Source organism: Sodiomyces alkalinus, assembly GCF_003711515.1.
Source record: "Sodiomyces alkalinus F11 unplaced genomic scaffold SODALscaffold_4, whole genome shotgun sequence".
Classification (NCBI taxonomy): Eukaryota; Fungi; Ascomycota; class Sordariomycetes; order Glomerellales; family Plectosphaerellaceae; genus Sodiomyces; species Sodiomyces alkalinus.
Window position 1 is genome coordinate 1,630,060 of NW_021167082.1, and position 18,826 is coordinate 1,648,885.

The following is an 18,826-nucleotide window of genomic DNA, read 5'->3' on the forward strand; positions in this document are numbered from 1 at the left end:
CTTTCCTTCCCCTTCCGTCGTGCTGGTCTCTTCCTCTGTCGTCGAGAGGAAAGAAGAAGAACGAAAAGAAAAAGAAAAAAAAATGTGAAAAAGAATGCGAAGCGCTGGAAATCCGATACAAGGAGATGGTTAGAAACCCGCATATGCCCTCTTCATCCTTGTGTATCTATCCTATATCCCGTGTGCGAACTGCCTCCGTTCCGGTTCCATTCCGCTCGGCATATCCGGCTCCGCCTCTGCCCATGTCTGGCCGCATGACCTGACGCCTCCCCCTTCTCTTGTGATCCCGAATCACCCCTGTCACTGTGACCGCGGCTCCAACGACAAAGCTCGCGCAGAACGACGTCCAAGTCATTCGCGCATCGTGGGTCTCTCCGAATCTCGAAGGGCGTGCATATAAAAGGTCGAGAAAGGCGGAGAGGAGAGAGGAACAACGCAAACGTAATGAAGATTGAGAATACGGGGAGAGAGAGAGAGAGAGAAGGCCAGGACATGGTGATACTTCGGCGTAATTGATCAGGACTGGAGTATTTTTGACAGGCTAGGCAGCGCATCGACGACTGGTTTGGCAGTGATTATCTCGGGGGCCGAGCGCTGTGGTGTTCGATTCAGCAGGATATCACAAAACTGATTCTGCAATCCCTTGCCATTGCCGGCGACCGACACGGGAAGTGAAGAACGCTGGTTCTGGGTATCACTATGATTTGGACGCTATTTAAGAGTCGCAACAGAGCTATAAACTCGCGGGGACAGGAAGACCCGCCTGACTCAAGCTCTGCTTGAAGGTCTCTACGTCCCTTACGGGGTCAAAGTAAGGGTGTGCTTGGGCCTCCTTGGCCGTGAGACGCTCCTACGGAAACGGAATGTCAGAATGGGAAAACGCCCTACGGTGGAAATGGTTCGAACTGAGCCAAAAAAGAACAAAAAAACAATAAAAAATTTACAAACTCACCTGATGGTCGTATCGCAGCAGCTTGTCGAGAAAGTCGAGAGCCTCATTGCTGACGAAACGCTGGTTGTCCGAGTTCACGAAGCTGAGCCACGTCTTCTTTGGGAACCGGCCGAGGATATCGTCGTACTGGGCGTCCAGCTCGATCTCGTACCGGTCAAGGTAGTCAAAGAGATCATCAGTGCCAAGGACCTTGGCAATCTTGACGAGCTGGTCCGAGTTGCTGTTTCCGTGGAAGAACGGCTCCTTCCTGAAGATCATGGATGCGAACATGGCGCCGAGACTCCACATGTCGAGACTGTAGTCGTACTCCTGGAAATCGACCAACAGTTCAGGCCCCTTGAAATAGCGAGAGGCTACCCGAACGTTGTACTCAGTGCCGGGATGGTAGAATTCGGCGAGACCCCAATCAATGAGGCGAAGCTTGGGACATGGTCAGCCACGAAGAAGACGTCTCGAGGGGTTGACTATGCGCACCTTCCTGTTCTCATGATCGATCATAACGTTGTGAGGTTTCACATCGCGGTGCATAATGCCCTTGCTGTGACAGTAGTCAAGCGCCTTGAGGAGTTCGTTGATATAGTACCGAACATCGAGGTCGTTGAACTTTGGGTAGAGGCTTCGGAAGTCGGTATTATTGACGTACTCGAAGATCAGTGACGGTGTTTTACTCTGTTGGGTACAAAAAACCAGTCAGTGTCGGTATGTAAAAGAAAGAAGAAAAAGGAAGAAAAAAAAACAGAGAGAAAAACACAAAAGGAGAGCCGCGCTTCCCATACCTGACTGTCGCGAACCACATCCAGCAACGCCACGATGTTGGGCCCACCCGCAAGGTTCTGCAAGATCTTGATCTCACGCTTGATCTTCTTCTTCTTGACGGGCTTGAGGACTTTGACGACACATTTCTGGTAGTTAACCACGTTGATACCCTCAAAGACCTCCGAATATTTTCCTCGGCCTGTGCCGTCCTCGCATGTTAATACCACTTTGACCCGTCGAGTCTTTCGAAAAAGAAAAAAAGAAAAAGAACAAAAAAACTGTTGTCCGCATGGAGGGAAAAAGGAGACATCGGGAGAAGGGGACGGTAGGACGGTAGCGGGGATCGTTTTATCGTTTTCGCCAAGGCAAGGCGAAAGCCTACATCGTGACTACCACGGAAGAATGAATGTTGGAGAGAGACGTTCACGTACCAATCTTCCGCACAACCTCGTAGTTCTCTAGGACGCCCCAGCCTATGTGGGAGTAGTATGCGGTCAGCCCAAAAGAACACAACAGAGCAGCAAAAATAGAATAGATAACCGAACGGGGCGAGGCGAGCACGAACTGATGTTGACGCTATCATAATCCCAGTAACTGCGGGGCATGGTCTGGTTGACGTCCGCATAGACCCGCGCCATGTTGGGCTGTTGTCGCCTCGCGAATACGCGCACAGGACTGCGGTCGGGATCGTGTTGAAACGTTGTGCCCTGTGGTCCTAAATGATACTGCGATAGGTATGCGGGATGTGTCGGCGCGGAGGTTGAAAGGGGGAAGAGGCGGACGTGGATTGGCGGTTCCACAGAGGAAGGGAAGGCTAAGTAGTCATGTCCGAAGAGGCGGGTGAAGGAGGTACGAAGCACGAAGTACAAAGTACGTTGTAATTACGTTGTACGAAAGTACAAGCACAGGTAAATCAAGGTGGGATGTCAAAAACAGGGCCTTACACCGCTTGCGATTGGGGAACTCGAGTCGGGGAGCTTATCGCTTATCACCCGGGTGACACAAGACGGGGTAGCTCAACGATATAACAGGTAAGGTAATGAGGGAGGTCAGGAAAACAAGAAAAATAAACATTCAATCAAAATACAAACAAAAACAATCAAGCGAAAATAAATGAAAATAAATGGAAATAGGGACGTAGGACATTTGTAGCTTTCCGTTATTAGCGCAGCTTAAGAGTCACGATGTGTGAGACAAACGCAAGGGGCACTCAAAAAGCAAGCAATACGGACCGTCAAACTCAGTCAGCAGCATAGGATTAGGATTAGGATACCCACAAGTCGAGACATGCACCGTATGCCTTATATTGGTGTCTCTATGCGTTACAGAGAATCCCATCTCATCAACGCGCCTCTCGCAGCCATGCCACGCCTGGCCCTCCTGCCTTGCAACCCCCCTGTCGCTGTATACAAACACCACGATTTATACAAACACACAATGGTGGGAGGATGAGAGTGCGGACCAAACATCCATCACTCCACCCAATGTCAAGCCTTCGCCCCTCGACAGCGCCTACACATCCACCCGACGGGCAGGGTAGGTATTCGCTGCAGAGAGGCCGGCAATGACGCCCTGTCCAACCCGCTCCCCTCGAACAGCGCCTACGCGTCCGCCCAACGGGGCAGGGTAGGTATTCGCTGCGAGGGCCGGCGGTGACATTCACCCCCATATCCCCCGGGTGGCCTTTTCCTCCGCCTTGGCCCGTCGCCAAAGTGCTGTGCTGTTTCCACCCAGCCGCGAAAATGAGGCTGTGCTGAGCTGGCTTCCACATCGACAGCAGGCCACCCTCCCGTCGGCCGCTAGCCACGAAGCGCCTCAGCAAAGTCCCAGAAGGGCCAGGTGCGTTTTCGGCCTGCCCTCGGGCGCAAAAGCAAACCCCAACGATAGCCCCAGCTGTCTCCCCAAAGGGAGAGGCCAGTATTCCTTCGGCCTCGAGGGTTGCCTGCAGCGGCTGACATGTATACCTTCCACCACCCCAAGCGACCTGGCATACATCCTTCGCCTGCCTCTCCGCAAAACCATCTCGTCGTCTCCTCCAGATCCCTTTCCGAGCCTCCCATACCCCGCGTACCACATCCTCACATTCCTCGCAGCATAAACCCAATATTTCCCAGTCTATCCTTTCTTCTTTTCGTCATCTCCTCCTTTTTTTTTCTCATTTGTTTTTGCTTCCCTGGTCGGGGACAGCAGCATCCTAGAAAAAAGCAAATGTCAGCAATGCTGCGTCTAGCGCCGAAAGTGACCGGTGAAAATGAGAGAGAAGAATGGTGCACTCAGAGAGAAGATTATTGCTCATCACGTCCAGACTATCCAGAGGCAAAACCACGACAGAAGCCGCCGAGTCGCCTCTTTCAAGCCATGTAGGATCGGACTAAGGATGACGATACAAAAGGTTTCATCGTCGCGCAAAGACACGTGGGTGTCTAGAGTAGGGAAAGTACGAAAGCAGTTTGGAAAGTACACGTACCAGTTGCAGTACTGTTTCGAGCATACCACGCCTCTCGGGCCATTGCTCAGAACATTACTGTGAGCTGTGAATAGAGGCGAGCGTCGTGACGGGCCTCGCGCCTCAATCAGTCTTCGGGAGACTTCCGACGCCGAGACCGGGGGTCGCATGAGGGATCAATGCAGATGCATCTAGCGCCGATGACGCCGTTGTGCGAACGGTGTTTGGTGAGAACAAGGACATCCTTTCAGTCGTATTCGAGCGTGTCAAGGCCGGTCTCGACGACATCCCACGTTCGCTTGCGCAGGTCTGGTTTCGGCTCGGACGGCCGGCTTTTCCCCTTCTTGTTTTTCTTCTTCTTTTTCTGGGAGGAAGAGGCTCCCGGCTGGTTTGCGTGTGTTGCCGCCGTGTCGCGCTCTGCGACGATGCACTCGCCTTCTTCGTCCTCGGGATTACCAGGTTCGGATAAAAAACCGGCCTCTTTTCTTCCCTTGTCCCGGCGGAGGGCCTGCAACTCCGAGTGCCGAAACATGGCAATTTGTTCATCGGTCAAGGTGCGTTTAACGCCATCTTCGTAATAGCCCAGGCCGTCGTCATCTTCATCGGCAAGGGCAGCGTCCTGTTGGTGGTAATCATGGTGTGCTTGTCCAGAGGATGCAGAGGCGAAAAAGTCCATGGAGAAGGAGCGGACAGCCCCCTCGGAGAAGTGCATTTCATGGAATGCGGTTAGTTCGGACTAATGTGCGTTAGCGATGGTTTTTTTATGCTTGCTGGACGAAATATTAAACAAAAACTCACGTTGCTAATCTGAGGCACTGGAAAGGATAATGTCCGTGCGTAGCTGCCTTGCATTGGCATGTCTGCAGAAAGTGGCATGTTGGGATAGGTTTGGCTTCGTGCTTCGTGAGTAGCCAGGTGTCCTTCTGTCGGACCCTTTGTTATGTCGGGCAGTTTGCTGAAGAAGAAAAGATGGAGATGATGGAAGAGGTGAGAGGATGGAGGTGGAGAGAGACGTGAGAAGCAAGTGCAAACTGCCAATTTCCCAGTGCACGGTAATTACATAGGCTTGGGTCACGGTCACGTGCACCGCGCCCATACCAAACGAAAACAACTCGCGACCATCGGTTTGAGAGAGTGGGTGAGGGTGATAACGTGGTTATGGAATCCGAATGGATTAAGGCTGTTTGTTCAGCGCAGAGCAAATATCGGGTCCTAGGATTGGCTTAGAAGCGCAAGTGCACTTTGGAAAGCTCGAAGAACCTCGGTCACTGGGAGACGACTGGTCAGCAGGGACATTGACATCATCGCTAGAACGAGAGAAGCAATCCAACTCACTATGCTGTTCGCGTTGGGCCATGGTCTGTTCGGAAAGATTGACAAATCGTTGCCGAGTTTGTAGGCGCTTGACGGCTCGTTCGCTATCATGGGCGCTGGATGCCGACGACCAAACATTGAAATACTGTTCCCCCGCTTCAAAGTTAGTTGGGCGAGTTCCCCGCCGAGAACAGAACAGAACAAGGCGGCGGCCCACTGACCTTGACGAGCTCGTCAAACTGCTTCATGAGCTCTTGTTCGTGACCGTCGGCATCGACCAGAGCCTTGGTGTACCGTGCCTCGAACTCTTCCCAGTCGAAAGATGCAAAATGACCCGGCGTGCCAGGCCCGTTGGCCTGAAGCTGTTCAGTTGCCAGTTGCTGATCTGGATTAGGCTCCGGAGTCTTGACTGTTTGGTTGAGGCCGTTGCCGCCGTCTTGAGAATGAGCCCCCGTGTCGCTCATGATGAGAATGGGCAAGCCCAGGAAGAGTGACAAGAGTGCAACACGTTCAACGCCCCCACGCTGATTGTGTCACGTCAAATGTAGGCGAGATGGCCGAGTTGCGAGTTGGAAGAAGTAGAGAATGGTCGTCTGAGTCGGCCTGATAGAATGAGTTTCGTGGGTGCCCAAGTGCGAGCGAGTGAGATGGATTGATGGGCGTGTTTGTTGTTTGGTTGGCAAGTAAGGTAGAGTGCCAGTGCCCTGTGTGTGTGGCTTCCCAAGTGGAAGATGGCTGGTCGCAAAAACAAAAGCCAAGCAAAAGCTTCAGGCAGAACCGTACTAACGTACCTTGGTACTTCGTACTTCCCAGAAATACGAGGACTGGGTACCTGCCATCAGCATAAAGGCCTTGTATTCGCCCCTCCATCCCGCCCCCAGCCTTCCTACTTCCACTTCCAGTGCTGATACAGGAGATGCCTGGTGCAATGTGATGTCAAGTGCACTTCGTTGTACTTCGCTGTACTTCGTGGTACTTCGTCATGTCCGCCTCCACAAGGCAAACCAGGTACAGTCCATTTGTACCATGTGATTCTGTGGTGACTTTGCGACGACCATCTGACCAAACCAGAAGCCAGGAAAGATCCCTGGTGCCTGCGTGTTTCTTCTCTTTTCTTTCTTTTCTTTTCTTTCGTTCGTTTCTCTCGGACTCCTCTCGTCTTTGCGAAAGCATTCAGTGAGCGAGAGTTCTTCCCTCATTAAGCATCGAGTCCCCGAAATCGCCCCCACGATTTCAGTCCATCTCAGCCGCCTCCTCTCAAAGGTACGCTCACAACTCGAGAGAGTTGTTCAAGTGACCACAATGAACTGCGATATTTGCAGCCGTTCATACGACACGGTCCGGCTACCCTTCCTCTGCCCGGTAGACGCGAGGAACCACTGCTATGACGGACGTCTCAAGCACGCGACGCTGCTTCTCCAAAACGAGACCCTTCAGAAGCAGATCAGCAAGTTGGCCGAGGATCAGACCACCGACGACAAGTTCATCGCCAAGCGAGATGCCGTCTCGGAAACACGTGCGGCCCAAGACAGGACGAGCCGCATCATCGAACAAGCCGACAAGCTGCGACACCACATCGCCGCCGCCCGGGAGGAGATGGAGGACCGCAAGGCCGCCATCGCCCGTCGGAGAAGCGATCTGGCCTCCGCGACCAACGGTCTCGCCGCGAGGAGAGCAAGGCAGCTGGACGACGTGGAGAGGTCGATCCAGGCCGCCAAGTTCAAGTGGAACCGCAACGCCGACGCCATGGCCAAGACCCGTGCCTTTTTGTGTCTGGAGGCCGCCCGGCTTTTCGGCTTGCGCCGCGTCAAGACCGGCTCTTCGTCGTCCTCGCGGTACCAATACAAGATCGGAGGAGTAGACATCTTTGATCTCGAGTCGATGCACGGTATGTCGGACTTCATGTGTGGTTGTGCTGAAATGAAATCCCCCGCCCCGAAACTTCCCCCAAGAATCGTGTGGAACTGACATGCCATCTCGTCGGTAGCTGCGTCCCCCGAACAGCTGTCGACATCTCTAGCGAACGTCGCTCACATCCTCGCCTTGGCCGCACATTATCTCTCGTTGCGGCTTCCGGCGGAACCGACGTTGCCTCACTGCGACTATCCGCGGCCGACCATCTTCACGCTCGCCTCGTCGTATCAGCACGGAAAAGTCCCTTTCCCCGGCAGCGCCGCCATTCCCGGTTTCGGTGCAGACTACGACCTCGCCCAGCACCTGCCCGTGCCGAGACCTCGCCCGTTGTACGTCGACAAAGCTCTGCCCGCGCTGGCAAAGGAGGACCCGTCCGTGTATTCGTTGTTCCTCGAAGGCGTGACGCTCCTCGCGTATGATGTCGCGTGGGTCTGTAACACCCAGGGCGTCTCCGTAGGCGACAGGACCTCCTTCGACGACGTCTGCCGCATGGGCCGCAATCTGTACACCCTGCTCATCGGCCAGCAAATCCACGGTGCCCAGGCGGCAAGGACATATGCACCGCCAACCATGGTCGTGGGGAAATCGGAAGCCGTCGACCACCAAGAAGAGATCGGCCAAGCTGCCTCGCTCATGGGTCGCTACTCGCACGGAGCTGCCCACACCTTCCTCTGTGCTGCAGACGGTATTGATTTCGCCCGGAGCTTCAAGTTGCCTAACCCCCTTAAGTTGGTGGACAGGCTGAAGAGGAAGCTCGTGAGTGAAGTCGCCATCCCGGAATGGGAGGTGTTGGAGGAGGATGAGTGGGCTGGTGGCGATGACGCACTTGACGGTGGCAGCGTCGTCAACGTGGCTGGGCCGGTGTCGAGACAAGAAGGGGAAACCAAAACAAGCAAAACAGACAACGTTCCCGCGTCGTCTCAAAGAGGACCGCGCTCTGGTTCTGGTTCTGGTACAAGCGGGTGGACCAAGGTGAAGAGTCGATGAGAGCATCATCCGCCCAACGGTAAAGAGAGAAAGAGCACGACATCTCGGCTGAGTTCTCGTGTGATGGCGGTAAGAATGCAGGCTGATAAGAACCTGATGCTGATGTGGTTCAATACTCCGACAGGTCCTGATAAAAATAGCGAAACCCCTTGCATTCCTCTTTTTTTTTTTTGTTGGTTTCTCGTTTTGCTTTTTTTTTTGTTGCTTTTTTTTTTCCTTTTTCCCCCCGCTCTCCCAGAGTCCCTTATAAATGGGATTCGTCGCGCCCATGGAGGTAAAGGGCGGATCAAGAAGACATCGGCCGAAGCGTTGCCCTCGGGGCCGGACCGGACGTTACCGTCACCCCGGCTCGGAAGCCAGCCACTTCCCGCCACCTCTCCAGCAACGACACGCAGTCTTCCTCGTAGAAGATCCCGGCGTTGACCAGCTCCTCCATCATGTCGTCCATCCAACTGATGGCCGCCGTATCGAACTGCTTGCGGGTAGGGTTGGACAGGATGTCCCACTCCCTCGCGAAACGCCGCCACACCTGCGCCGCGCGTTCCACGGCCTTTTCCCGCGTCGCGTCCGGATACTCGCCCGGAACCACCTGATAGAAGAGCGTACGAGTGAGATCCCGAACGCGTCTCTCGACCTCGTCGTCCCTCATCACGGTGTCTCTCGACCTCGTCGTCCCTCATCACGGTGTCTTCCTCCTCGGACACCCGGTCCTTGGTGCGTTTCTCCTTCCTGTAGGTGTTCCGGGGCTCCTTGCGGGCGGTCTGTCCCTTCCCGTAGGTGTTCCCGGGCTCCTTGCGGGCGGTCCGTCCCTGCGCCAGCACCTTGCGCTGCGCCTCCTCGTACTGTTCCTTCCGAGCCTGCTCTGCAGCTTCCATCTCCCTCCTGGCCTGTTCGCGTTGCTCGGCTGTGGCAGGGGTGCCGCGCAGCCTCCGCATAGGGCGGTTGTTGTTAGACCTGAACTGGAACACGGGCTCCGGCGCGAGAGAAGATGTCGCCGGGGGGTCAGGTTGCTGTTTGCTGGGCTCGGAGGTTGCGGATCCGGATCCGGATGGGAGTACTGGGCGCTCCGCGGGAGGAGCGGGAGGAGGTCGACTCGGAGCCGGGGCCGGCGCACCACCCATAGGAGAAGGCGAGTCTTCTGTCGTTTCCTCAGCCACACGCTTGGGCGCGGGCGTTGCCGGCTCAAGGGAGGCTTCCCGAACCGGAGAAGACTTGCCATTAGGAGAAAGGGAATCTTCCCTTCTCAGGGCTTCGACTCGGCCAGAACCAACCTTGCACTGGCGCTTCTGAAGATCAGCGCGAGAGGCGCATAGGGAGCTGGTCTTTGGCCGTCTGACAATCTTCTTCTGGGATCCAGCAGGAGAAGATGCCACCGTCGATGGCGAGTCGACGGGCCCTGACCCCGTTGCTTTGCCCTGGGGCGTCTGCAACGGTGGAGTCGGGTCGGGCGACTTCTGGCGAGCCGGCTTAGGCGTCTGGCAATCCGAGGGAGCGGCAGTACCGGGCGTAGAAGGAAGAGCGATAGGCGTACGAGGATGAGCAGGAGGGGGGGTAGGGGGAAGCCGGGGGCGAGGGCGGGTGGTACTTGTAGCAGCCGGAACCGTATATTTCGGAACCGGTGCCGCATCCTTCGGAGCCGAGACCGTGTTATGATTGGAACAAGTAGGAGCCGGGCGTTGAGGAGCCGGAGAGGCTGGGAGAGCAATGTCGTTCTTCGCGGGAACGACTTCCGTCACCTGCGAGGTAACCGGCTTGGTGACCGGGTGGTCGCTTTCCATTGAGAACTCGGCCTTCACAGCGCTCAGCCAATCCCCATATCTTTGGCGACGGCGACGGAGCCGGGAACCCTTGAGCGGTTCTTCGAACAACTCGGCCGATTCGCGGTGGCAGCGGATCTTGAGAAAAGCGGTTACCACCTCAGCTGGAGAGAGCTTCTCCTCCTCCTCCTCCTCCTCCTCCTTTTTCGGGCGGGGTTGGGGACTGGGCCTTGAAGGCTGGGCTGGCGCGTGAAGGGGGGCATCTCCCATTTCTGTGTCGAGGGCTGGCTTTGCCTGTCCAATAGCCGGGGAAGGCTGCCGGGGCGGGTCGGTCATGTTTACTTCCTTTACTTTCGTTGCCTGGGGGGGAGGTGGATTCTGGATCAATGGCCCGAATGTGGGAGCATCCAGCATATCGACTTCCTCGTTGTCGTTGCTGGCAATGGCGGCAGGTTTCTTGTTGCGAGGCGTACCGGGAGGCGTCGCGTCGTAGATCTCCGTGTCATCCGAGGAGGCAGGTTGACTAGTCGGAGGGCCGCCCTGGCTAAACTGGGGCTTGTCGACGACGTTTTGGACTGGCCTAGTGATTAGACGAATCCTAGGCTTGGACAGGGCAGGGACTCGGAGAGCCGGAATGGAGGTTGGTGTGAAGTTGAAAACCGGCTTGACCGCTTCCTCCCTTGGGGGGCCGCCGCCAGTGAAGACCACGCGATTTGAGTTAGGAAGCTGAGCCGGCACGGGATCGACTTGCTTAGACATAGCCGAGTCGGCAACTGGATTCTCAGCCGTCACCTCTTCCTGCCGAGGGACGACATGCTCCTCCTCCTTCAGAAGAACGGGGACCTTCTCCATGGGAACTTGGACTTTCGTTTCCTCAGTTGCCCGAACACTGGGGACCGTCACCAACGACTCGGAGCGGTTCTGCGAGTCACCAGCATCGTCCGTGGCCACTTCCTTGCTTGCCGAAGCCGCGGGAGTGACGGCCCTGACGGGGCACTCCGCTGCCCTTTCCGGCTTCATCTCTTGATGACGGGGCTTGATGTCGATAGACGGGATGAGGGAAAGCGTGAGCTTGGGCTCGGGCTTGACAGGCTTTGTCTCGAGGTGAAGGGGCTTGGTGTCGACAGATACAATGGGAAAAAGAGTGAATTTGGCCTTGGGCTCGGCGGGCTTCATCTCTTGGCGAGGGGGCTTGGTGTCGACAACAGGTATGATGTGGGAAAGAGCGAGTTTGAGTTTGGCCTTGGGCTCGGCGGACTCCATCTCTTGATGAGAGGGCTTGATGTCAGCAACGGACGTGATGGGCGACAGAGTGAGGTTGGCCTTGGTCTTGGCGGACTTCATCTCTTGATGAGGAGGTTTGATGTCGACAACGGACATAATGGGGGAAATCGTGAGGTTGAGCTCGGGCTTGGGGGGGAGAAGGAGACTGCCCCAAGACGGGGTGAGAGGTCGTGGGTGCTCAATCGAACCAGTGGCGGTCAGTCCGGTCGGGGATTGATGGATGCCAAACTGCTTTCGCAGTCGTTCCGTCTTGCTGAGACCCTTGGTCACCGGCGGCGTGGTCACACTCTGGCGGCTCTCCTCTCTCTCGACGGTGAGTGGGTGGTAACTTTTCTTCATCAAGTCCAGGGTCCTTCTCAGCTTGACGATTTCGATCTGGAGGTTGGCGATGTCTGCTGCGGCTACGACATGTTGTCGGTTCTCTTCTCTCTCGACCAGAAGCAGATCAAGGCCCTCTTTTAGGGAGTTCTGGCTCATCATCATGATGGCGATTTCGGTCCGGAGGCTTTCGACCTCTTTCAAGTTGTCCTTGACCAGCCGCTCGAGCTCACACTCTCTGGCGGGCTTCGGTCCGGGGGTATCGTCGACTTGGTCTGGATCACCAGAGCCAACTTCCTGATCCGGTACCGGGGTCTTGGTCTTGGTCCCCTCTACTGTTACAACGGCGGCCTTATCGGCCGGTTGGGCGGCAGGCTCGGCGACGGGTCCGGGTTCGGGTCCGGGTCCGCTCGCCTGGCCGGGGATTGTCTCTTCAAGTCCAGGGAATGTGCCTGGCAAATGGGCGGGCTTGTCTCGCAGAAAGTCCAAACAGAAACCCGACCTCCACGACCAGATCCCGAGGACCAGGTGGTAGCAGACAGTCAGGATCCCTTCCATTGGCGTCCGGTCCCAGAGGATCCATCGGCTTTTTGGCCATCCGTAGTCCCAAACAAGTGCGCCCACATGGGGGAGAACGGTCCATCTAGGGCACCATTCTATCAAGTTCAATAGCCAGACTGTGACCCAGAAGCTATTGTAATTGCAATATAAGTCAGTTTCAACCAGCTCAAGGCAGCAACGAGAGGTACCACAGGCAGCAGGAAAATAGGGGCCCAGGAACACTTACGAGCCACTTTCATAGTCATAGATCAACTCGTAACCTGGGTTGACAAAGTCCAGGCCGGTAGCTTCCTTAATCAGGTCCTCGATAATCTCGACGACGAGGCGAACAATTATGCCGCCGGAGTGAAGCAGCAGCAGCAAGGACAAGGACGGGAGCAACCACTGGGGCCGGAAACGGGGCACCGTAGCCAGCACGGAGGCGGCGTAGGCGAGGTAGAGACTATTCCGAGCCACGCTATCCAGGGTGCTGAATTCTTCGGCCGCCACTTTTCCGACGCAATAGATCGTCGAGATGGTGCTTGTCGAGAGGTGGCAAGCCTCCTTGGCGAGGGCCGGTACGAGTTGTTCGTAATACTCGAGCGCGCCCACGAACACGGCGATGGCGGCGACGAGGGCGAGCGAGTAGATCTCGACGCACGTTATCTTGATGTTGAGGATGTCCATTTTGATGATGAGGATGAGATGAATCAGATGATGGATCAAAATGGATAAAAGGGATGGAAAGGAGATGGGGAAACGCCTCTGCTGAGGGACTCTTTTGATGGATCGTGATGCTTGATAGGCACAAAAAAAGTGTGAACAGAGGTGGTGAAGGGAGGAAAGGTAGGAAGTTGAACCTCAGAGGCAAGAGCTTTTTTATCTGTTTGTTTAGGGGTTGCCTGGTCGCGGTCGCTTAGTAGGTAACCATATCCGGCACTTGCCTCGTCTGTGATATCAAGGTGAGAGGGCGAGAGTGTGAGAGTGGCTTGAGTTAAAGGCAAGAGCCGGTTGACAGGGCAGGTGCGGTTGCGTACTTGACGACTACCCTCTTTCCACTTTGGTCAAGTACGCTACTACTTGCCCTCAAAGGGAGGACCTATATGGCTCTTACTACCTTTTCTGATTAGAATAATCCATGATGGAAGTAAGATGCATGGCAGAATTGTAAAATGAGTTTCTTGATATGAGGTTAAAATTATATTTACAGAGCTCCCTAGAGTTTCCATGGCTTGTTGAAACTTCATGTTGCTTATGGTGATGGCAAGAGTATGAAGAGTGGTTCCGAGGATTAGGTTAGTCTGTAAAACTATATCGTTTACCTTTATATTATGCAAATCGAGTATCTATAAGGTAGATAATAGAATTCCTATGCCATGACACAAGATGTTGATGTTGGCCGCGGGGGGTGAGGGTCTCCTTTCTTTCAATCATTACTTGTTAGACTTGATACGACAACTCCTTGAGTCCTTGCAGCTGGAGATCTAGAGAGCGGAAACAGAGCCGGGAAGCATAGGTAATTTGTTCATAGACTTAAGTGTGGGGTGCCCTTTTGAGACCTTTTTTTCATCGTACAATACGAATACACGAAATGATACCGCATGATGAATCATGAAGCAATAACACTAAAGAATAAAAAGATAGCGGATTGCCCCTGAAAACCCGCCATGCCAAGGTGTCATCCCGCAATAATATTAATATTCCTAAGACCCCATTAAGTTGTTCGTCAAGGCATAAAAAGCATAATGGTATCAAACAAGCCCTAAACCACCCAGCCCGAACCCTTGCCAAGGCATGCAGCCTAACCCATCCCATATCCTCTATTTCCTGCCTCGGGCGAGCAGTCTCTCATGAAGATCAACAAGCACGTCACACCAAGAGGGCGCACCTTCGCCAACAGGCCTAACCATCTCACCCAAATGCGTCGAAAGAAACTCGGACATCTTCCCCGCATTGAACGTCTCCCCGTACACCACTCTCGCCTGGGGATGAAGAGAAAACTCCACCCCGTCGGGCCGGCTGGCAGCCTGCACGTGAAGAGAGACCTCTACTCTAGTCTCGATGGGGACCAGGAGAAGTGAGGAGCAGATGGCAATCGACGAGTCGGAAGTCCGGACGACCGTTGTCGGGAACGTGGTGTTGATCCTCCGGATTTGGCTCCGAGTGGAGACCGCCAAGTCCCACGACGTCCGGACCGTGCGGAGAAGGTCCGGGATTTTAGTGGGGCTCTGCGGGAGTGCGCGCACGTGATCTCGGATGCATTGCAGGAAAAATTCCGACTCGGCTGTCGAAGGCTTCGAAGGCTCCGCGCCCGTCTCGCGGTTCGACGCGACATACCACAAATCGATCTGCGCGTTTTTATGGTCTCGCTGGAGGGAACTGACGTTGAACACGAGCTCAATGTCCCGCTTGTAGGCCATGGAGATTGTCGTTCCAGAAGTACCAGTGATGGCCCAGCCGTACTGTTTCTCCATCTCGTCCACTCGCTCTGCGAAACAATGAACACGTTAGCGCTGGATATACTCTAAGGGGGAGAGCAAGGGGAAAGGGCTCCATACCTTGCAGGGAAATAATCTCGCCCGTCGACCATCCTCGGCACTCCTCGCGAATCTTCTCCGATTCTCGAATATCCGCGAGGCACTCGTTCTTCCGCGCACTCAGTTGTTCGACATCCTCCTCCGACTCCTGCAGCTGTTGACGAAGCTCGCGAACCCGTCGCCTCTTCTCCTCCACATCCTCATCGACCTTGCGCAGCTGCGCCCGCACCGCCTCGAGCTCCGCAGGGTCGCTATCCGCCAAGTCCCGCGCCACCGCCTCGAGGTCGCCCCGCTCCTCAGCCAACTCCTCGAACCGGGCCACGAGCCCCGGGACCACGGACGCCAGGAGCTTCTCCTGCTGCCGGAAGAGCTGCGCGTCGGCGCCCATGCCCTCGGCGATCCGCTGGAGGCCCTCCCGGAGCCCCTCCTGGAGCGCCGTGCGCCAGTCGTACCACATCGCCTTGCTCTCCAGCCGCGCGTGCGTCTTGCTGTTCTTGAACTGGTTGTCCAGCACGCTCTTGAACTCGGCCGCCGCCGACATGTACTCCCGGAAGAGCGGCGGGTTGTCCTCCAACGTCTCCGCCTCGATCTCGCGCACGATCCGCCGGCCCTCCGAGATGTACTTCTTCAGCTCGCGGCAGGAGTGCTGGTAGAGCTCCAGCATCGGCACCGTGCACGCCCCGGCCACCACGCACCGCTCCAGCGGGAAGTGGTCCTCGCCTTCCGGGATGCCGTCCTTGAGCGCATCCGGCGCCTGCGTGTGCCTCCGCTTCGTTGTGGTGAGCTCCATAAACCGAATCGATGTCATGTTGAGGAAGTCTTGGAGGTGGATCCGGTCGCCGGCGGGATGACCACCTTTCAATGAGTGCTTGCTGCTACTCGTCTGACTGCGATGGGAATCCACTGGCTGCGTAGAGGCGTCATCCTCGCCGTAGTGGGGATGGCCTCGACCTTGTGAGGAACCCACAGCGCCGCCCTCCTTCTCAGGCGATGCAACGGGACTGGGTGTCGTCCCTCTTCGCGTCTCAATGCCCTGGCCACGGTGTTGCGAGGGCCGTGCGACCCGCCGACCCGTGGTTTCTGCCATGCTTGGTGGCTGCTGAAGCTTCACGTTCTTAACAGGGCTGCCTTGGTGACCCTTCAACCTCTTCACGCCGTCCATTTCCTCTGCTTCGTCCTCTTCGTCGAGCTCAGCTGGTCGCTTGCCTAGAAGTCCCATTGCGCTGCCCACGTGGAGACTCTTGCGGCCCCTCAAGGGCTTCTTTTTCGGACTCATGCTCTCAATCATATCTTTGAGATTGAGAGTCCCGTCTCCGTCGTCCTTGGGATCGCCTTCGTTTCGATTACGGCTTCTGCTGTCCGGTGCAACGCCGTGATCCAGTTCGGTCCCCTCTTCCATTTCGCGAGGATCCGCGAAAGTCACCCCACGCGAAGTACCGGGGACGAAGCTCTCGGCGGTTTCGCCAATAGACCCTCTTCTGTCAAAAATGGCTGCTACACGAGGAGATCCCAAGCCGGGCTTGTCGGCCCCCACACCTGAGTGTCTCCGCGGTTGCGGCGTCAGAACCACGGTAGGGGTCCTGGTTCCCGTGTTTGGATCATCCCGGAAAATATCAGAGGCTTTGTTCGCCGTCTTTCTTGGTGAGGGGGTCGCTGGCTTGCCATCGGGCAGTTTTGTGCGCCCGCCGCTGGCTCTGGTTCGAGACGGAGACGTTCTCGTTGGTGAGGAATGTTCCCTGGAGGGTGATTGGGACCCTGTTCTTCTCGTCGGCGACCGCGCGTCCGTTCGAGCTCGAGAAGAGAAAGTGGATCCGACGGGGCTCGGTGTTCCCTTGAAAGGAGACGACTCCGGAGTCGGGGAACGTCGCTGGGCTAAACTGCGTCGGAGGCCAGCGCCTCTGAAGGGATTCTGAGCTGGGCTTTGTTGGCCCGCAGTATGCGACGCCGGTCTGGCGGCGGGCGCAATGCTTCTCGTTGGTGACTTGGACTCGATCGCCGTAGACTTCGATGGGGGGTCTGGCCTGTCGACTTCCGCTTCCATAAACTTCTTTGCCGCGACACGAGACTCCGGAGTAGAAGTACCCTTAATGATGCCCCCTATAGCCGTTGTCATCTCCATACCCATGGTCGCCTCGCCCTCGTCATCGACGGTGGCAGAAGGGAGGATGCGGCCAACGGCAGTGGTCTTATCCATGCCCATTGTTGCTTCATCCTCGTTGTTGTCGGTGCCGGCTGCGGGCAGTATTTTGCCAACGGCGACAGTCATGTCCATATCCATGGTCGTGTCGTGAAGGCTTCCATGTGCGGTCGACACCGTCGATTTACGCCGCGTCCAGTCGGGCCGTCCTTGGTTAGCGGCCAAGAGACCGCCTAGGGCAGTTGTTATCTCCATGGACATGTCTTCGTTGCCATCGTCGTCATCGTCGTAATATGATGCCGCGGGTCGTCGAATACCGCCAATGGCTCTGGTCAACTCCATGGTCTCGTCGACCTGCATTGTCGCTTCTGCACCGCTGCCCTTCTCACCCTTGGCATGGGCCAGAATGCCTCCCAACGCATGGGTAACGTCCATAGACATGTCTTGTTCCTCTTCTTCGTCCTCGACTGCATCTTGTCGAATTATACCGCCGGCAGCCTGAGTCATTTCCATGTCCATGTCCATGTCCATATCCTGTTCGTCGGCATCGCTTGCCTTATCGGCGTCTTCGAGATTGTTTGTGACGTCGCGAAAGTCAGAACTCTTCTCTTGTTCTGTTGGCTTGTTCTTCTTTATCCAGCCAAACGACGGGATCACCTCTTCTCCGTCTGAATCATCCTGGTCCAGCCTCTGGGTTCCTGCTCTTGTCGAAGCCATGCGAAGAGCTTCCTCCAACGTGTTATTATCACCTGGTGATGATGGGAACCGAGCGGTGAAGCCAGACGTCACAGAGGCACTCGTCACCTCATGGTCCTCAACCGTGACCATAGTGCCGTCGTCCGCATCGGAATCGCTACTGGAGTCTACGTCGGAGTCTTCCTCGCTCTGGACCTCTTCAACAGCGTCAACCGGTTCCGAGTCAGAGCTGTAGAAGGATGAAGCCGTAAATTCGTCGTCAGAGTGGTGCAAGCTCGCTGGTCCCATAGACGAACTCCGCCTGCGCTTCCTTTGATGCTGGGGTGGTTCGGTCGGGTCCTCCACTTCTCCATGAGGTCTGGATGCCGCATCCGAAGACTGATTGGCCTCGGAGCGAACAATGGACGATCTACGACGTGTTGAATCGGTCGACGAGGTCGGGTCTTGCATGTACTCGACTTCGTGGAATGTGTGCAATGTGGCTTCGGCGGCGAAGGAGACTCTTCGATTCGCGAGCGACTTGCGCCGGGCTTCCCTCCGTTCCCTCTCCTCGCGCTCTCGCGCTGCAGCTTGTTGTTCTTCTTCAGTGCGCAGAGCAATCTTGGATTCCGACCCTTCCTCGCGGTCTCCATCTTGTCCGTCGCGGCTATCGGCGGGGTTTGACTTTTTCGTCTTCAGCGAGGGGATCTCGGGAAGGGGCCCAATCGTGGGCTTCAGAATGGACCTCGGAGGTGGGCGTGATGGCGCAGCGAGAGACTGGGACAAGTCAGCATCCTTCCCATTGGATGGCGGCGGCGCGACATACAGCTCTTCGATTACCATTGCCACTTTTCAAAATATCAAGCCCACCCGGTCCCATACTCTTGCTGCGCGACTTCTTACGGTTGGCAGCAAGTGTGCTACCGAGGTCCACGGTCGCATTTTCCTTCTCGAACATCCTAGATGAGGGGATCTGACCATCGATGGACTTGCGCTGTCGGCGCGCCGCAGGGACCGTCGCGTCGTTAAAAGAAGCCATGGCGACGGGTGTATTACGCCGGGCGCGGCTTTGTAGCCAACCAGCCTATCCAAACAACCAAATAACTGCTCTGGTTCTTGTGTTGGAGTTCCTTAAGCAAAGCAAAGTGTCGCGATTAAGTGGGTGATGATGCTGTACGCGTGCCGGTTTGCGAGTGGGATGCTTGTCCA

At 55.9% G+C, this 18,826-nt stretch overlaps 6 protein-coding genes across 6 annotated transcripts; 2 read left to right on the plus strand and 4 right to left on the minus strand.

Moving 5' to 3' along the window:
- Positions 1-733: 733 nt before the first annotated feature.
- Positions 734-2,346, minus strand: SODALDRAFT_276178 (casein kinase II subunit alpha; the record flags this gene model as incomplete). Its single annotated transcript, XM_028608004.1, has 6 exons — positions 734-850; positions 953-1,372; positions 1,427-1,621; positions 1,729-1,907; positions 2,140-2,181; positions 2,274-2,346. 6 exons carry the CDS (start codon positions 2,344-2,346, stop codon positions 734-736), a joined length of 1,026 nt encoding a protein of 341 aa, XP_028467136.1.
- A 679-nt stretch (positions 2,347-3,025) lies between these two features.
- On the plus strand, positions 3,026-3,806 carry SODALDRAFT_359215 (hypothetical protein; the record flags this gene model as incomplete). The annotated part of the gene is made up of 4 exons (XM_028614164.1): positions 3,026-3,112; positions 3,156-3,162; positions 3,201-3,360; positions 3,443-3,806. The coding sequence occupies 4 exons, from the start codon at positions 3,026-3,028 to the stop codon at positions 3,804-3,806; spliced, it is 618 nt and encodes a 205-aa protein (XP_028467137.1).
- Positions 3,807-5,198: 1,392 nt separating this feature from the next.
- On the minus strand, positions 5,199-6,185 carry SODALDRAFT_157159 (hypothetical protein). The gene is made up of 3 exons (XM_028606907.1): positions 5,690-6,185; positions 5,490-5,613; positions 5,199-5,422 (listed from the first exon to the last, which is right to left on the minus strand). Exons 1-3 carry the CDS (start codon positions 5,930-5,932, stop codon positions 5,367-5,369), a joined length of 423 nt encoding a protein of 140 aa, XP_028467138.1. The 5' UTR covers positions 5,933-6,185; the 3' UTR covers positions 5,199-5,366.
- A 300-nt stretch (positions 6,186-6,485) lies between these two features.
- Positions 6,486-8,584, plus strand: SODALDRAFT_350497 (hypothetical protein). The gene is made up of 2 exons (XM_028613484.1): positions 6,486-7,356; positions 7,456-8,584. Exons 1-2 carry the CDS (start codon positions 6,771-6,773, stop codon positions 8,367-8,369), a joined length of 1,500 nt encoding a protein of 499 aa, XP_028467139.1. The 5' UTR covers positions 6,486-6,770; the 3' UTR covers positions 8,370-8,584.
- On the minus strand, positions 8,197-12,664 carry SODALDRAFT_157173 (hypothetical protein). Its single transcript, XM_028606908.1, has one exon. The coding sequence runs from the start codon at positions 12,284-12,286 to the stop codon at positions 8,375-8,377; it is 3,912 nt and encodes a 1,303-aa protein (XP_028467140.1). The 5' UTR covers positions 12,287-12,664; the 3' UTR covers positions 8,197-8,374.
- A 1,145-nt stretch (positions 12,665-13,809) lies between these two features.
- Positions 13,810-18,825, minus strand: SODALDRAFT_344253 (Spc7-domain-containing protein). The gene is made up of 3 exons (XM_028613154.1): positions 18,444-18,825; positions 14,827-18,394; positions 13,810-14,756 (listed from the first exon to the last, which is right to left on the minus strand). Exons 1-3 carry the CDS (start codon positions 18,654-18,656, stop codon positions 14,089-14,091), a joined length of 4,449 nt encoding a protein of 1,482 aa, XP_028467141.1. The 5' UTR covers positions 18,657-18,825; the 3' UTR covers positions 13,810-14,088.
- Between the last annotated feature and the right edge of the window lies 1 nt (position 18,826).

What these genes read in the sequence shown, in the direction of transcription:
- SODALDRAFT_157159 (XM_028606907.1), bottom strand. Translation starts at nt 5,932, where the DNA reads ATGAGCGACACGGGGGCTCATTCTCAAGACGGCGGCAACGGCCTCAAC. An exon ending in AGTTTGACGAGCTCGTCAAG is followed by an intron (nt 5,614 to 5,689) that starts GTCAGTGGGCCG and finishes GCGGGGGAACAG; the next exon opens with TATTTCAATGTTTGGTCGTC. An exon ending in GGCCCAACGCGAACAGCATA is followed by an intron (nt 5,423 to 5,489) that starts GTGAGTTGGATT and finishes GTCGTCTCCCAG; the next exon opens with TGACCGAGGTTCTTCGAGCT.
- SODALDRAFT_350497 (XM_028613484.1), top strand. Translation starts at nt 6,771, where the DNA reads ATGAACTGCGATATTTGCAGCCGTTCATACGACACGGTCCGGCTACCC. An exon ending in TGATCTCGAGTCGATGCACG is followed by an intron (nt 7,357 to 7,455) that starts GTATGTCGGACT and finishes TCTCGTCGGTAG; the next exon opens with CTGCGTCCCCCGAACAGCTG.
- SODALDRAFT_344253 (XM_028613154.1), bottom strand. Translation starts at nt 18,656, where the DNA reads ATGGCTTCTTTTAACGACGCGACGGTCCCTGCGGCGCGCCGACAGCGC. An exon ending in GCAATGGTAATCGAAGAGCT is followed by an intron (nt 18,395 to 18,443) that starts GTATGTCGCGCC and finishes GACTTGTCCCAG; the next exon opens with TCTCTCGCTGCGCCATCACG. An exon ending in CGAGATTATTTCCCTGCAAG is followed by an intron (nt 14,757 to 14,826) that starts GTATGGAGCCCT and finishes ATTGTTTCGCAG; the next exon opens with AGCGAGTGGACGAGATGGAG.
- SODALDRAFT_157173 (XM_028606908.1), bottom strand. Translation starts at nt 12,286, where the DNA reads ATGGAAGGGATCCTGACTGTCTGCTACCACCTGGTCCTCGGGATCTGG.